At 42.5% G+C, this 18,693-nt stretch overlaps 1 protein-coding gene across 1 annotated transcript in view; it reads right to left on the bottom strand.

Annotated features, from left to right (window-relative positions):
* Positions 1–2,657: 2,657 nt before the first annotated feature.
* The window catches only part of XPO4 (exportin 4), a 151,153-nt gene continuing 135,117 nt past the window's right edge, over positions 2,658–18,693 (bottom strand). Inside the window, exons 14-23 of the mRNA XM_069759103.1 lie at positions 16,168–16,327; positions 15,883–16,052; positions 11,497–11,671; positions 10,669–10,962; positions 9,798–9,978; positions 9,441–9,559; positions 7,938–8,068; positions 5,290–5,407; positions 5,125–5,217; positions 2,658–4,122 (exon numbers count right to left, since the gene is read on the bottom strand). Coding sequence (XP_069615204.1) covers positions 3,925–4,122; positions 5,125–5,217; positions 5,290–5,407; positions 7,938–8,068; positions 9,441–9,559; positions 9,798–9,978; positions 10,669–10,962; positions 11,497–11,671; positions 15,883–16,052; positions 16,168–16,327 — 1,639 coding nt within the window. The 3' untranslated portion in view covers positions 2,658–3,924. The remainder of the gene's footprint in view (positions 4,123–5,124; positions 5,218–5,289; positions 5,408–7,937; positions 8,069–9,440; positions 9,560–9,797; positions 9,979–10,668; positions 10,963–11,496; positions 11,672–15,882; positions 16,053–16,167; positions 16,328–18,693) is intronic.

Raw genomic sequence — 18,693 nt, forward strand, 5'->3', positions numbered from 1 at the left:
AGCGCAGGATGCATAGCTGACCAATTTTCCGACGTGCAGAAAAAACGTTCCTCTGAACGTTTTCTCTGCCCAACGGACCGTTTTTTTTTACGCAGGATCCAGTGCATGATGGATGAAACGGATGGCCATCCGTCACAATCCGTCGCTAATACAAGTCTATGAGAAAATGCAGGATCCTGCATTCTCAAAAATCAACGGATTGTGATGGGAGCTGAAAGACGGAAGTGTGAAAGAGGCCGTAGTCTGTAGCCGCTGGACGGTAGCCCCGGGAACTTTCAATCTCCTGCTCCCTCTTCTGATTGGTAGGAAAAGAGCGACATTAGTGTAGCAGCGTGACGCACGCGTGCCGCCATACTAGGCCTAATAATCTGAAGCAGAGAAACATAAAAAGAGCGCGCCCCACGTATAAGTCACCAATAACATAAGCAGGGGGGAAGGGAGGGAATGTGCCGCAAGCGCACCGCCAATGGTTGCTGACCAGGGGCAAGGCTTCTTCTAGCAGATAGCCGGAAGTCTGTGTGCACTGCTGCACCTTCCGCCTGCCCCAAACACCAAGCGCATAGTGATGGGACGTCGGCGAACAAACAGACAGAGCCAGGTCCCTACTGTGAACGACTGGTGCCGGTGAGAGCAGCTCAATGAGGAAATTGTTATTCTCTCATTCTGTCCTTCTCACCCCTCTAAGTGGTCCTTAAAGAAATTGGACCTGGTCAGAGCTGTGCGTTTATACCCATCAAGGGCATCTCTTTCAGACATTCATTGTCTAGCTAATCGTTACTCGGACACGTCCGCTCTTCGCCAGTCGTTACACTGGCTGCCCATTCATTATAGAATCCAATTCAAAGTACTTGTTCTCACCCACAAAGCTCTCCACAGTGCGGCACCCCCTTACATCTCCTCCCTCATTTCTGTCTATCGGCCTAACCGACCTCTGTGCTCTGCAAATGACTTTCGACTAACCTCTGCACTAATCTGTACCTCCAACTCCAAGACTTCTCCTGTGCTGCGCCAATCCTCTGGAATGCTCTACCCCAAGATATTAGGACCATCCACAATTTGCATAGTTTTAGACGCTCCCTCAAAACACATTTGTTCAGTGCGGCCCATCACGTTCACTAATCAGTCATTTCATGTTTGTGTGTGTGTAGGCCATTCACTATCTCCATCTATCCCCAACCCCCTGAAGATGGCTGGACCATCACTGTAAATACATCATTGTAAATACACACCTGTGCTTTGTATCTCCCCCACCTCATTGTAGGTTGTAAGCTCTCACGAGCAGGGTCGTCTTATTTCGCTTTAATTATTGTATTGTTAACGTTGTTACTTATGACTGTTGTATTTGAAACTGTTAAGCTGTAAAGCGCTGCGGAATATGTTGGTGCTATATAAATAAATATTATTATTCAGATTCCCTGTTCATTGCATAGGTCTTTCTCTGCCTCCACGGCTACTACTGCCAGTTGTATCCACCATCGTTCTGAAAGTATATCAGGCCAAAGTGCCCCCATTCCGGGTTACGGTTCATTCTACCCCTGCAGTGGGGGATTGCTTTACCGTTCATCAGGCCTTTGCTGTGCAGCTCCGCTACCTGGTCCTCTGTAGAACTTTGAGAAGGTATGTCTCGGTCCACATCTACACCTCAGCAGATGCAAGCCAGGTTAGAAAGGTTTTGCAAGCGGCAGTCTCCCACATTGCGACCTTAGAGATATGCCTCTATTTCTTGCATTTTCTGATTCTATTTTTCTTTCCAGCCGTGGGGTAGCTATTAGGCATCCCAAGGTTTCCGGTGTCCCCCAATGAAATGATTGAGAACAGTTTTTGGGCACTTACTGTAAAATCACGTTCTCTGAGCCTTCTTTGGGGGACACCGCACCCTCCCCTTGTTCCTCTGTTGGGCTAGTGTTGTGATTATTTATATGTCGCTTCTCCTACTGTTTTCTCACGAATTAGCTTTGTTCCAGTATGCGGGTATAACCTGCTAGGTAGCAGCTAACTTTTTCTACCAAGTGTCGGCAGCATACACCCATGGTTTCCATGTTCCCCAACGATGGCTCAGAGAAATCCTTTCCGGTGAGTACCCAAAATATTTTTTTTTAATTTCTTTAATGAAAACCAAATTTCTACTGTCTCCATACAAAGATCTTTGCTAGTAGGCATCTTGGGGTAACAGTCCACCAGATCACTGATCTGAGAACGGAAATATAGAAGCAGATCAGGTCGTCTTTGCTCTCCAAAGCTCAGTGCCATAGTGAATCTGCACGTCATCCGTTTCCATACTAGAAAAGTGTAGTCTTGAGAAATTAGAGTTGTTGTGAATTATTTTACAGGACCCGGTCAGTAATGTGCGGCCGCACAACCGGAAACTTGAAAACACCCTCCTACCTCCAGGTATCCTCGGTTCTTTTGATTAATTGACCTGGCATCACGCTACAAGACGGAATTGTGCCAGGTGGGCTAATCAAAAGAAGAGCCACAGATGCCTGGAGGTAGGTGGTGGTTCTCGGGGTCCAGGATCCAATGGTTGTGGACTACATCCTCCGGCTAAAGTCGCACCTACTCTAGTAATCAGATCTTCATGTAGTGTACTCTGTTTCGCTGAATTGGCTGTGGTTTCGCCACTTGGCCAGAAGATACAAAAACACTAGAGACTTGGAGCGGTTTATACTGTACATTTTATACAAATTTAAAAAAGAAGAAAAAAAAAACAAAAAAAGATGCACACTGGAAACATTTGACCAAAACAGCATATTTTGCATCACCTAATGCCCCAATTAAAGCATGTAGACACGGTCAACTTCCATCTCTTTCATCTGTATTGCTAAAACTAACAGTCCAATAAAGGGAGGTTGGGGAAGAGGGTGGGGGGGAATAAAAAAACTCATGTAAAAAGAGGTGTAGGGGTGGGAAACAAAACAAAGAACAGCCCGTTTGTGCAAATCATTCCCGCATACACACATATGAAGCTTTCATCCAGGTGACTCCAGAAAATAGTGTGGGCTTAAGGGCCTATATGGCCAACATCGGTGCTCAAGAACTGTTAAAATCTATTTTTTTTTGGGGAGGGCTACAAAACCCATATACATATTAAATAATATACATATCATATACTTTAGTTTGCATTTTTTGTAAGGCAGTAAAAATGGTAAATTCACTCACTCGATTAGGGAAAGAAAAAAAAAAGATTCTTATATATCTCTTCCCCCCCCCCCCCCCCCCCCCTCTTTGCTTTTATTTTTCTTCTTTAGATTCCCGGCTGAAAATTTTGTAGGGCAAGGCAAAAGAAAAGAAAGCATAAAAAAAAGACATAAAAACATGCAACACTTGGTTGACGTACATGAAAATAAATCCAAAAGTTTTTATGTTTTTCTTTTTCTTAAAAAAAAAAAATCATTTGGTTTTACTGATTTTATCAGAAGCAAGAATATGGGTGCGGTAGGAAAAAAATAAAAACAATCACAAAAACAGTTGATTTGTGGAAAGACACCTCCTCTACATATTTGTGTCTACTGCACATTCGGTCTAACATTCTTCATCAAGATGGAAAAAAAAAAAATAGTCTATAGGTTAAAAAAAAAGAAAAAAGATCATTCATTAGGCATATAACATTTCCAACCAAATGCTGAAGGGAGAGGAAAGGCACTGCAAAGAATAGGTGTGCCCATTATCGGTTTGCAGGCATATGGAAATCTCTTAAAAAAATACCTTTACCCAGTCTTCCATCCTAGCACAGCGCTGTGCTTCATCAATAGTCATACGGCTGATGCGTCTTACTAACCCCTTCTCTTGGAACTTAAATTAACGTTCTTTAAAACCACCCAGAAATGCAAGTGTAGGCCTGGGAGCAGATTGTGGGGGGGTTTAGAAAGCCATCAGCAGGTTCAGTGCATTTTGCAGAGAGGGTCCCTATAAAACTTTGACCTCTCATTTAACACAGAGGAGACCTCCAACGTTGGCCATAAATTCTTCCAGGCTCTTAAGGAAGGACATTTTCTGTTTCCGGTCCAGCGTCGGAGGCGTGCTGCTTGCCGTCAGTTTGTTGAAGGCATCTGCTAAACGTTGGTAAATGAGAGGGTCCTGCTGACTGGATAATAGCGTTTCTACCAGCTCTGCATACTCTGCCTGCACGGAAAGAGAAGAGAGAAAATTAGGGAGTGGGGGTCACATACCGACTCCACTGTTAGTACTGGCCATCTGGTCAGGCTGAAGAATTGCAGGTGCAATATGGACAAGAAAAAAAAAAAAACAACCACTGTGGTTGTGTGAATAAAGCCTTAATCATGTGCCTCTGAAGTTGGGCAGTATGATAGTATCAGTTCTTATGGTCTTCAAATTACCCCTTGAAGGGGTATTCACATCTCCAAGATCCTATCCCAATATGTAGTAGGTGTAATAATAATATTAGCAAATATCTCCAATTAGAAATGTAGTTCTTCTGATTCGCTATGTCTTTCTTCAAGGGCAGCCTTCAGTATCCATGGTTACGACTACTAGAAACTATCTAGCTGTCACTATATCAGTGGTCGTACCCATGGATGCCTAAGGTCCTGCAATACCTGCATATGAAGAATGAAACATAGCGAATCAGAAAAACTATACTACATTTTTAATTGGAGGTATTTGCTAATATTATTATTACACCTACTAAATAACATAATATACCACCATTTACAGCTGCACAATTTTGCAAACATATTTTTCTTCAGGAAGTTAGAAGGGTTGAAAGTTTATCAGCAATTTTTCATTTTTTTGCTACACAATTTGCAAACCCTATTATTTTAGGGACCATAACACATTTGAAGCGACTTCGAGGGGCCTATTTCACAGAAAATACCCAAAAGTGACACCATTTTAAAACTGCGCCCCCTCAAAGTCTCAAAACCACATTCTAGAAGATTACTAACCCTTTAGGTGCAACACAAACTAAAGCTCTGCAACTGATCACATCCGTCCGCCACCAGGAAAAACAGATCTGATATTGATCGGATATTGTCCCTATCCTAGGGACAGACCATTACTATAAAAACACTGGACAACCCCTTTAACCCTGCCAATAGAGGGACCACTCCAAAGCAGTACGTGATACCAGAAGTATGAAGCCGTAGTAATTGGTGCCGATCTTACCTGGTTTAAGCAGACCAACGTGTAAAATGCTTCCCCTGCGGCCGTCGTCATTTCCGTGTTGTGTTTTTGTAAGACAAGCATGTCAAAGACCAGCTGTGGAGTGAATAAGCCATTGGTGATCACTTCAGACAGACATTGAGTTAAAGAGGGAATTAAAGTACCTACCTTTAGAAAGTGCCTTGTTGCTACCAGCAGTGGCGAGTCGGTGTCCTGCGCTTTCGCACATTGTTCCGCTAATGGGGTTAATGCTTCCAGACAGAGCTGGGAAACCTCCGAGCTCATTCTTATTAGTACAGCTAAGGACACTAATGCAATTGAAAGCGAAGCGTCACGTAAGACGTGCTTGAAAGTTTGTGAACCCTTCAGAATTTAACATTTCTACATAAATTTGACTTAAAAAAAAAAAAGATTTTCACAAGTCCTAAAAATAGATAAAAAGATCAAACGAAGAAGTCAAAAATGTTACTTTTTTACTGATGAAAAGGATTCTATGTCACGTCAGAGTCACAGATATAAGGAAAATACTGAAGGGTTCACATTATTTAGCCCACTGTAATGACTGGATATGTTTGGGGAGATATCAACCATTTGTGATAATGAAACAAATAGCTTCCTGACAAGTTAACGATCTGCTCTGCGGGCACAAGAAGGTCTCGATGACTAAGGTCTGATATGGTGCCATAGTCACGAGCTCTATCTACATACCCAGCACAAAGAAGTGATAAACTGCATCAAGATGTGAGAATCGAGGGAGCTTAAAATGCAACAAAATTCTAGATTCACATGTTCTTTCCCAGTTTCTAATGGTTTTCATGGTCGAAGTCGACCTGCAGTATGGATTTGAGACCACCAGCATTCTTATGTATTTTGCTGCGCACATCACACTGTGAATGGCATATATGCATACCAGACATTTAGGTTGTTGGCAGATTTTCTGCTGAAAATTTACGTGTGAATATAACTCAATAAGCCTCCAGAAGGTCATTGGTGAAAGGTGTGACCACACCGGTAGCACTTGACCTTACTGTTGGCCAATCCTTCCTGGATACATCTTTAGGGCTCATAGTCATCTGAGAAAAAAAACTGACGAATGCAATCTGATAAAAAATTTTTAAAAAAAAACTGATTGCACTCTGATCAATATTAATCTATGAGTCACAGCTCATCTGCAATTTTTTTTTTCTCAACTGAAATTGGACTAAAAAAAAAAATAATAATGGCAGCAAGCTGCAATTGTCCTCGTACCTCGGACGAGACTCGCCAATGCAAATCAATGTGCGGGGGAAAAAACGCACGGAACTCAGCCAATGCGAGTGCCGTCCAATTTTTACACACCCATGTCCTTGGAAAGCTGGCAATTCATCAGCATGACCAGACCGAATTGATAAGATATATAAACATAGAATAGATGGATATAAAGATGTCAGTCACATACATAAATAGTGCAGTGCTTGTGTAGCTTACTGTCCATGTATTTTTTTTTTTACATACTAAATTATTTTCTTAAAAAATGTCGTGGGATCCCCTGACATTTTATTAACCAGCAAAGGGAAAGCAGACAGCTGGGGGAAGATATTTATAGCCAGGGATGGGGGTAATACCAACAGAGCTTCCAACCAAGGCTATTAATGTTAGCTCACAGCTGTATACTTAGCCTTTCCTGGTTGTTAAAATGGGAGACACCCCTCCCCCCCCCCCCCACCAACAAAAAAAAAAATGACGTAGCCATATTTAATAATTAACAAAGGCTAAGCAGACAGCTGCGAGCTGATAATAGCCTAGGAAGGGACCATGGATATTGCCTCCCCAGACTAAGAACATCAGTTCTCATCTGCCACAGAAACGGCGCATACATCATTTTTTATGGGGGGGGGGTCCCCCCTTTTAATAGCCAGTAAAGGCTAAGTATACAGCTGTGAGCGGATATTATTTGCTTGGGAAGCTCCATGTTTATTACCCCCTTCCCTGGCAATAAACATCTGCCCCCAGCTGTCAGCTTTCACTCTGCTGGTTAATAAAAAGTGGGAGGATCCCAAGCCAATTTTTTCCCAAAGATAATTTAGTAAGTAATAAAATACATGTACAGTAAGCTACACGCACTCCACTATTTAGATATAAAGATCCCAGTTACATATATATCTATTCTATTGGGTCACGCTGTGATTTTACTGTACGCGGCAAATGAATTGCCAGCTTTTCAAAAGGACATGGGGATCCAACGCCTTTTTTTCCCGGAAAGGAATTTCTTACCTTAAAAACACAATGTACAGTAAACTACACACAAAGCACTGATTATCTCTCTAAATCACATTTATATCTATTTTTTGTATCTATCTATATAATCTCTCTATATATATCTACATATCTCTCTATCTATATGTGTATATTTATCCATCTAGCTTATAGAATATGTCCTTGGAAAACTGTGTAAATGACAGAATTGCACTATGCAAAAGCTCATGTTAAAGTCGCATTGCAATCAAATCGCATTCGCATGGAAATTGGATGCTAGGTGTAAACTCGGATTGTACTCGCATGAAAATCGAATGACACTCATCAGACTTTTCCGGACAAAAATTGTACCGCTTTTTGTTGGCGGTGCCGGGTACGAGCCCTTACTGATGTATCAGTGACCCATTTGTCCTGGGTTGTTATGTGTAACTGTCCTCGTCCATCACCTCCTCTATATCTGTGGTGTGTAGTATTGATTTTACATTATCTTAGAGGGTTCATATACATTTCGGACTGGCATTGTACTGTAATGAGACCACAGGTGGCTTTGTAGCCACTTGCTCAAGGCACAGAAAGGATACGAGGTCATCCCCAGCTCCAAAGAATACATGAGGCTCTTGAACAAATCTTCTGGAAGTTGTGGAATCTTCTCCGGGAAAATTTCACATATAAATGTGATCAGCTTGTAGTATTGATTACATAATGATGGGAACTGTGGGGAGACCAGAAATGTGTCACCATAAAGCTCAGGACACACCGCAGCTATACAAATTACACCTGTCACAAGGATTGATCCCATTATAAACCATCACGGTCCCGCTTACTCTGCTCCTTCCTATCATTTATGTACTGGGTCTGTGTAGTCCTAAATAGCGATTGCTTTATTCCAGACTAAGGGCATGTGCAGATGGCTGTGTATTCTCTCATCTTAGAAAATCGTGTCATGCAAATTACACTGATCAGAGTTTCATCCGATTCGCTCAGATGAGAAGATGAAGAAAAACATGTCTCCATCTTCTCCATTGTGTGAGGATGCGGAAATCGAACTTCACTCAGATGTCATCTGAGCGAGGACCGATGTTTCCCACGGACTCATTAGACTTGCATAGTGGACTGAGACCTGAATATCAGATCAAACCCTGGCATGGATCGATTTTTTTCTTGCAGTCTTTGCAGCACTAGGGGTAGTGTGGAGGACATCAATAATGCCCATTCGGGCAAAATAACAACATGTGCAGGCCCACCGCACCAGGGTGAGAGCCCAACCAGATAGCTAAAGCTAAGTAATTAGCATGTGGCTCGAGACCACTCGTTCTTGGCCACAGAACCTTAAGTGTATGTACACACATTCAGTATCGGCAGCAGAAACATCTGTTGCAAATACTTATGTGTGGGCAAGAATAAAAGGTACAAAAACAGGGATTTTTGTGTACTCACTGTAAAATCCTTTTCTCTGAGCCACTCATTGGGGGACACAGGACCATGGGGGGGGAGGGGGGGGGGGTAGCACTCTCCAGCCTCTCCGGATAAGCGCTGAGAATGGGGGGGGGGGGGGGGGGGGGGGCCCTGAGCAGTCTGGGCACAGCGCTTACTCGGAGAGGCTGGAGAGTACCCCCCCACCCTCTCCGGATAAGCGCTGAGAATGGGGGGGGGGGCTCTGAGCAGTCTGGGCACAGCGCTTACTCGGAGAGGCTGGAGAGCCCCCCCCCCCCCCCCCCATGGTCCTGTGTCCCCCAATGAGTGGCTCGGAGAAAAGGATTTGATGGTGAGTACACAAAAATCCCTGTACCTCTTCATTAAAATGGGTGAAAAATGCTGGAAAATTTAACATGCTGCAGATATGAAACTGCAAGGATAAAAGAAGCAACGTGTGTACGAGATTTTCAGAAATCTCCTTCACTTTGCCGGGACAATAAAATGCTGAGTTTTGCAAAAGAAAAACGCAACATGTGAACATAGCCTGACTGTTTAGGACAACGCAGGCATAGTAGAAATGTTGGGGAAAGGCAGAGTAATGGGTCAGCGGTGGTATAGAAGGGATAATTCCTGTGGCAGGGTTCCTTAAATTAGTAAAAAACACAAACCTTTAGCAAGTCCTGTGACATTAGTGGCAGCACTATGTTGACGCCATATAACACTACATCTGCTGCAGACACCGGCCTATTCCCTGCATGTCCTTGTTCATGGGGGCGAAAAACCTCATCTGAAAACGAGGGAGAAAAAAAAAATTACATTCTGAAGTCCAGGCTGCCAAGGCTACCTTTCTCTATAGTTCACCAAGAAGTTTTGTGATGAAACTGCAAGGTGGCTCCTATATTAGTCACTTATTAGACAGGTATAAGGGAGTGGGGGGGAACAATGATGGAACATCACAATAATAAGTGTCTCAATATACAAGAAAATACTAGTAATTCTGGAGGCGCTGGTGGCCTTGGTCATACCTGTGTCACTGAAGTCAATGAACTCCTTAGACAGCAGATTGGTGAGAAGTTCCATGATGAGCAGGAGGTCCTGGTACTGATCCTCCTCCGCTGTCACGTCTATACGTTTCCTTCCCAAGTTGTTTTTGGAATAGACTTGAAGCAGGGTCAGGCAGGCTTCATATAGATTCATGGCTTTTGACTGAAAATGAATAAAGCCGCTAATAAGACTGATGATGGAGGCAAGCATTCGACTACGGTCAAAAATCAGCATGGTTACGAGTTACTGTTCAGTCAATTATGTCCTAGAAATAACATCAATTTATTCCCCTTTTACTATGCAGGACACCATTTACAAGTCCTTAAAGGAGTTGTCCCATTTCAGTGAGTCATGGAAATGAAGGGGGTCTTCTGAGCACCCTCGGTGTGGCCAAAGGCGCAGTGCACGGTTACGCTCACTCAATGGGGCCATTCCATAACCGGCTGTTGTAGACCGGATTAGGCCACCGCCATAGTGTTTTATAACATGTCAATGGCATAGCCGTATAGCCAGAGAATTGGGCAATTTTATTTTTAGAGAAGGTGGCATGTGTACAGCTGACCTCCACTGAAATTTATGGACATTAGGAAAAGTGAGCGGATACTATACAGTGTCCCTGATTTCCACTCATTCATTCATAAGACTTGACAAGAAAACCACCCCATCCTCAGGATCGTCGGCTCCAGCAGATAAATGTACTTTCCCCCCCAAAATATAAAATAATTAATCATATTAAAAATGACAGTGAACTGCAGAATCTAGAAGACGCCGATGACTCCAATATGGCAACCAGTCAAGACCATAACAGAGAAAGGCGTCTCTATACAGACATCACGGGGCGCCGGTGCTTACCTCTCCAAGGTAACAAATCTGTTTATGTGCAACTTCTACAAAAACTTCTATAATAAGGTTCACAGTCTCTGGGGTATTTTTATAAACTTCCATTAAACCAATGCAGTTAGTTAAAAAGTCCATAAGGAAATTGAAGAGGATGGCCACATTGTCTATCTGCGTGGCTTCTGCTATTCCGCACAGGGCTTCTAACGTGGCCGTGATCTCCTGCTTCACCTCCTCCTCTTGGCAAATTTGCTGGAAGTTTTCTTGATTTATCACATTCAAGAACCTTTGTTGTAAAGGCTGCAAAACCTGGAAGAACAGGAAACATTTATTTACGACCATTCATTCATTCATTCATTCTAAAATCTAAAAGGGGTTTCTCCATAATAAAAGTCAGGATTCAATCACCGGGAACCCGCTGATCACAAGCACAGAGATCCCATAGTTCTTATGGAAAAGGAGAAAAAAAACCATGTGTATTACTGCTTCATTCACACAGTGGACTCCCTTTCTAGGTATGGGTGGGGGTCTCCGTGGTCTCATCAGATGCCTCTCCATTTGGTGGAGATGCGAATCGGTAATTCTACTGCACCGCAAGCTTATGAAAATCTTTTTCGCCATGTGCCATTCATTGCTGCCTCAATGACAGTACCATCTTCTTACAACCGCCTAGATTACATTTCCTTTAAAAATTTTGCTAATGTTCTGGAAGCCAAAATTTTATTTCAACTGCATTACAAATTACATTTTTTTGCATATCCCCAAAATCTAATCCAGCTACCAAATCTATGAATTTGTACTCAATGGAGGAAAAGTATCATGAAGGTCCAGATCGCATCTCACCTCAGTCCAGTATTGCTGCTTTGTCTCAGAGTCCATGTGAGCGAATCCTCCTAGCACCAGCGCCTTCATGAGAGTCCTCTGTACAGAGCTGGACAGGTAGTTTAGGGGGGGATTCCTCTGTGCAAATTGTTTGGCAAGATTCCACCAGTTTTCACACTGGATTACTAAATTGGCCCTAGGAAATAAAGTCTCAATTAGGATCTAGGAAATTCCAAGGGGTTGTCCAAGATTAGAAAAACATGGCCACTTTCCTCCAGAAACAGCAGCACACTGGTCCTTGGACTGTGTGTGTAATATTTACTTTCAAAGCCAATGTACTCAACGTTTGGGCTCTGGCAATGTGAAGGCGGCTCACTGCCAGGGTGGAAACATTGTGCACATGGGCTTGGAATAAATACAACTGTTCACATGTTCAAAATGGGAGCACTGCCATTCTTCATATCTGATAGTCAAGGGGTCGGGACTATGCGACTTGTGCCTGCAATTTTTGAGTAAGACCTTTCCTGGAGAAAAAAAAAAAAAAGAGAATATATATATATATATATATACACACACACATATATATATATATATATATACACATATATATATATATATATATATATATATATATATATATATATATATATATATATATACACACACACACACACACACACACACATATATATATATATATATATACACACATTATATATATATATATATATATATATATATATATATATATATATATATATATATATATATATATATATATATACAGTTAGGTCCATATATATTTGGACAGAGACAACATTTTTCTAATTTTGGTTATAGACATTACCACAATGAATTTTAAACAAAATGATTCAGATGCAGTTGAAGTTCAGACTTTCAGCTTTCATTTGGGGGTATCCACATTAAAATTGGATGAAGGGTTAAGGTGTTTCAGCTCCTTAACATGTGCCACCCTGTTTTTAAAGGGAGCAGAAGAAATTGGACAGATTCAATAATTTTAAACAAAATGTTCATTTTTAGTACTAAGTTGAAAACCCTTTGTTGGCAATGACTGCCTGAAGTCTTGAACTCATGGACATCACCAGGCGCTGTGTTTCCTCCTTTTTGATGCTCTGCCAGGCCTTCACTGCGGTGGTTTTCAGTTGCTGTTTGTTTGTGGGCCTTTCTGTCTGAAGTTTAGTCTTTAATAAGTGAAATGCTTCTCAATTGGGTTGAGATCAGATGACTGACTCGGCCATTCAAGAATATTCCACTTCTTTGCTTTAATAAACTACTGGGTTGCTTTGGCTTTATGTTTTGGGTCATTGTCCATCTGTAGTATGAAACGATGACCAATCAGTTTGGCTGCATTTGGCTGGATCTGAACACACAGTATGGCTCTGAATACCTCAGAATTCATTCCGCTGCTTCTGTCCTGTGTCACATCATCAATAAACACTAGTGACCCAGTGCCACTGGCAGCCATGCATGCCCAAGCCATCACACTGCCTCCGCCGTGTTTTACAGATGATGTGGTATGCTTTGGATCATGAGCTGTACCACGCCTTCGCCATACTTTTCTCTTTCTATCATTCTGGTAGAGGTTGATGTTGGTTTCATCTGTCCAAAGAATGTTATTCCAGAACTGTGCTGGCTTTTTTAGATTTTTTTTTAGCAAAGTCCAGTCTAGCCTTTTTATTCTTGATGCTTATGAGTGACTTGCACCGTGCAGTGAACCCTCTGTATTTACTTTCATGCCGTCTTCTCTTTATGGTAGATTTGGATATTGATACGCCGACCTCCTGGAGAGTGTTGTTCACTTGGTTGGCTGTTGTGAAGCGGTTTCTCTTCACCTTGGAGATTATTCTGCGATCATCCACCACTGTTGTCTTCCGTGGGCGCCCAGGTCTTTTTGCATTGATGAGTTCACCAGTGCTTTCTTTCTTTCTCAGGATGGACCAAACTGTAGATTTTGCCACTCCTAATATTGTAGCAATTTCTCAGATGGGTTTTTTCTGTTTTCGCAGCTTAAGGATGGCTTGTTTCACCTGCATGGAAAGCTCCTTTGACTGCATGTTTACTTCACAGCAAAACCTTCCAAATGCAAGCACCACACCTCGAATCAACTCCAGGCCTTTTATCTGCTTAATTGAGAATGACATAACGAAGGGATTGCCCACACCTGTCCATGAAATAGCCTTGGAGTCAATTGTCCAATTACTTTTGGTCCCTTTAAAAACAAGGTGGCGCATGCTAAGGAGCTGAAACTCCTAAACCCTTCATCCAATTTTAATGTGGATACCCTCAAATGAAAGCTGAAAGTCTGAACTTCAACTGCATCTGAATTGGTTTGTTTTTTTAATTCATTGTGGTAATGTCTATAGCCAAAATTAGAAAAATGTTATCTCTGTCCAAATATATATGGACCTAACTGTATATATATATATATATATATATATACACATATATATCTATCTTGATATCTCGAATGGCTACTGTAGGCTGTCAGGGCATGCTTTCAGTAATGCAAGTGGCTAACCCCTGTACAAGTTGTGAAAGGCAAATTCACTTGTGTCTTGTTATGGGCTACTGGATTGGAATATTTGTTTTTATTATTATTATTATCCCTTTATCTGTCAGCTCTCTAAACATTTAAGCGATTCGGAAGTTGCGGGTAACCTGCGCTGCTGGTATTGCATCCAATAAACAAGTCCAATTCAAGAGGGTAACTGTGCGGTTTGTTCTTCATGCGTTTCGAAGTATTCTTACTTCTTCAGGATCACCACAGAGCTCGCTGGTTTCACATTTGCGTTTTTTGCCGCTGTGTTTTTGCGGCGTTTTTCTAGCGGCATATTTTTGCCGCCAAAAAAAAAAACGTATTGCTGTCTATGTAAACGCATGCGTTTTTAAGCACATGCGTTTGCATGCGTTTTAATAGAAAAAACACAAGAATACACACTGATAAGCCAACCCCCAACCCTAACGCTAAGGGATCCTAACCCAAACCCTAACCCTAAGGGATCCTAACCCTAAGGCAGGGGTCCCCAACTCCAGTCCTCAAGGCCCACCAACAGGTCATGTTTTCAGGATTTCCTTTGCATTGCACAGGTGATGCAATTATTACCTGGGAAAGACTAAGGAAATCCTGAAAACATGACATGTTGGTGGGCCTTGAGGACTGGAGTTGGGGACCCCTGCCCTAAGGGATCCTAACCCTAAGGGATCCTAACCCTAAGGGATCCTAACCCTAAGGGATCCTAACCCTAACCCTAAGGGATCCTAACCCAAACCCTAAGGGATCCTAACCGTAACGGATCCTAACCCTAAGGGATCCTAACCCTAAGGGTTAGGATCCCTTAGGGTTAGGATCCCTTAGGGTTAGGGTTAGGATCCCTAGGGTTAGGGTTAGGATCCCTTAGGGTTAGGATCCCTAGTGTTAGGGTTAGGATCCCTTAGGGTTAGGATCCCTTAGGGTTAGGGTTAGGATCCCTTAGGCTATGTGCACACGTTCAGGATTTCTCGCAGAAAATTCCTGAGAATTTCGGACATTTTCTGCCAGAAATCCGCAAAAAAAAAAATCGCATGTGTTTTTGCCACCATTTTGCCGCGGTTTTGACGCGTTTTTGCCGCGGTTTTTTCCGGACACTTCCCAATGCATTTTGGAGTGGGAAATCCGCAAAAGAAAAAAAAAACCCGGAAAATTAATGAACATGCTGCGGTTTTTACCGCGATGCGTTTTTTTCGCGGAAAAAAAACGCATCATGTGCACAAAACATGCAGAATTCATTCTAAATGATGGGATGCTTATTGTATGCGTTATTTTTGCGGTTTTATAGCGTTTTTATTGGGAAAAACCGCAAAAAAAACGCAACGTGTGCACACAGCCTTAGGGTTTGGGTTAGGATCCCTAGGGTTAGGGTTAGGATCCCTTAGGGTTAGGGATAGGGTTAGGATCCCTAGGGTTACTAGGGATCCTAACCCTAACCCTAGCTATTTCTGTTTATAGTGGGTTTTCTTGTTGATTTTGATGATTGGTAGCTGTCACACACTTCTCATCATGCGTTTCAAAAATGCAAACGCAGGAAAAACGCATGTAAACGCGTCAAAACGCTGCATTTGTATTAAAACATGCAAAAACGCATGCGTCTAAAAAACGCAGCGTTTAAACGCGTTTTTTCACCAAATGCGTTTGTGTTTAAACGCTGCGTTTTTAAACACAAATGTGAAACCAGCCTAAGAATACTTCGAAACGCATCAAGATTAAACCACCCTGATGCCCTCACTTGAATTCTACGCTTTTATTTGATACAATACCATCAGCGCAGGTTACATGCAACTTCCGAATTGTTCAAATACAACACTGGAACTGCAGCAGCAGTGTATGACTAATAACTGCAGCTCACTTACCTCTCTCTCCTTTCTACCAGGGCTACTAATAGCTGTACAGTGTCATTAGCCAGCTCCTGCTCAGAGCTCCACACTGACAGATTGCTGATCACTTTTTCTAGTAGATAGCCGATGATCCACTGAGATCCTTCCGTGTCGGCACCAAACGCTGTAATTAATGGCATGCTGATCTACGAGACAAAGAGTGGAGAAATGATCAACACAGTCCATCACCAAGCCGAAAAACCCTGCAGCCGGTCGCGCACACAACCTGGCCGGTGCTGCTGCTGAGGTCTTAATACTTACCTGGTCATACAATTTTTCGTCCACAAGGAGGTAAGTTTTTGCCCAACGTTTCAGAAACCAGACAATATCTTTCCCCATTTGGGGGCTTAGAAGATGGGTTAAATCTGCCCTCGTGGCCCGAGACTCCACTTCTGAAGCTCTTAGGACAGCAGAGAGTAACCTGTAATAGGGAGATTGAGGATTTATTGCCTAACAGTGGTTTCTGCATCATCAAAAGGGTTATAACTTTAGCGTAAACCCAGCAGTAAGCCTACAACAGAATAACCGGTGTCATGCACACTAATATATCGTTTCGTGGGCTCCCAGCTACTGTATCCCTCCCAATACTAAAGGAGACTAGCGGCATGGCATCAAAATTAGAGTACTAGCACTCAAAAGAGGGATTGGACTGGCCGGATGATGGGGATAGTTGGGGCGGGTTCTGTGTGGCAACTACCGAAGTAATAACTAACTGAATGAACTGATACTATCGCGCTATAGAAAAAGAGGCAGGAAAAAAAAAAAAAAAAGACTTAAAACCTACATAAAAATATAATATATGGATGAATAAATACTGAAATATTAGCAGTAATGAAAATGAATGAATAAAAAGTTTGCTTAAGACCTTAAAATATGGACATAAATGCACTTATGCCACTCGGTGAGGTAAGTAATTGCATTAATAGCAATGTGTACCTGGAAGAATAGGGTCAAAAAATGTTAATTAATTTGAAGTATATGATAAATACGGCTCTTAGGCTGTGTGCACACGATGCGGATTTAGTGCGGATCCGCAGCGTTTTGTAGGACCACCTTTCACTGCAATTACTGCTGCAAGTCTTTTGGGGTATGTCTCTAGCAGTTTTGCACATCTAGGAGGTGACACTTTTGCTTATTCCTTCTTTGCAAACCAGCTTTAGCTTAGTGAGATTGGATGGAGGAGTCTGAACAGCAATTTCCAAGTTTTGTCACAGATTTCCAATGGGATTTAGGTCTGGACTGTGACTGGGTCGTTCACACACAAATATGCTTTAATCTAAACCATCCATTGTAGCTTGGGCAGTATGTTTAGGGTTGTTGTCCTGCTGAAAGGTGAACCTACGCCCCAGTCTTGAGGCTTTTGCAGCCTTCACAGGTTTTTTTTCTTCAAGGATTGCCCTGTATTTAGTTCATCTATCTTTCCATCAACTCTTACCAGCTTCTTTTTCCCTGCTGAAGAAAAACATCCCCACAGCATGATGCTGCCACCAACATGTATGATGGTGGGGATGGTGTTTTCAGGGTGATGTGCAGTGTTAGTTCTCTTACACACAGAGTTTTGCATTTAGCCCAAAAAGTTCTCATCTGATCAAAGCAGACATTGCTAGTTGTGTTCCCTACATAGCTTTTTCCAAACTGCAAATGAGACTATGGCTTGTTTTTCAAAAATGGCTTCCTTCTCACCACTCTTCTATAAAAAAGTACAGATTTGTGGAGTACTCGACTAGTAGATGTCCTGTGAGGGGGATGCGGCCTGCAAGGAGATGTTAGCTGACGTGTATAGAGAAGCTCCTGCAATAATCCTTCATTTATCCAGATATCAAAGCCTGAATTTTGGTTCTATTGACTTTAAAAGTTTCTTGCAAGCTCTCTGCTATAGTTTTGTGGACCCGGGCCATGTTGCATGCACGAAAACTTGCACTATGACGCACCAGAAGAGTACAGTGGGGCGCGGGGCTGGGCTCTCCAACATGGCGCTGCTGGAGCTGTGTGAAATAGAAAAAGTGATGGATGCTGCTGCACGCATGGAGCCGGGTGCTACTTCTCCTGACCAGGAGCAACAGCCGGGGGACCCGGGAGAACATGTTGCAGAGGATGTTTCTAATATGGCATATTTCTCCTCCAGCACTATCCCATCCTGCTTCTCCTTAAAATCGCAGGTGTGCAGCTGGACACTGATCTGAGAGATGTGGAGGGTGAGTCTGTCATGTAGAACAAACTGTCTGTGATGTATTTGCAGCAGTTTCACTCTAATACCACTCTGGCCTCCATGTATAAGAATATGGGCAGTCTCAAAGATGACGTGTCCGTGATAAAACGAGACTTTAAAAACCGTGAATGAGAGAATGAAAGGCTGAAGGCAGAGTGAGTACACCTGAAGATCAGAGTCCTATCATCCAGAAAGATGCCAAAAAGAATGTGCAGATTATTAAAATAATAGAAATAGTTGTCCTGTGGAAAGGTTCCTCCACCTGACCTGAGCTGTGGGTCTCTGCAGCTCCTTCAGAGTGACCTTGGGCCTCTTGGCTGCTTCTATAATTATTGCTCTCTTTGCTTGGGATGTCAGTTTAGGTGGACAGTCATGTCTTGGTAGGTTTGCAGTTGTGCCATACTTCTTTCATTTTTGGATGATGCGTTGAATAATGATCCGCAAGGTGTTCAGAGCTTGGGGGTATTATAGTTAACCCTGCATTATTCTTCTCCTCAACTTTATCCTTGACATGTCTGGTGTGTTCCTTGGTTTTCATGATGCTGTTTGATCCCTAAGGTTCTGATGCAAACCTCTGA

The sequence above is a fragment of the Ranitomeya imitator genome, chromosome 3 (genome assembly GCF_032444005.1).
Source record: "Ranitomeya imitator isolate aRanImi1 chromosome 3, aRanImi1.pri, whole genome shotgun sequence".
Taxonomy (NCBI): Eukaryota; Metazoa; Chordata; class Amphibia; order Anura; family Dendrobatidae; genus Ranitomeya; species Ranitomeya imitator.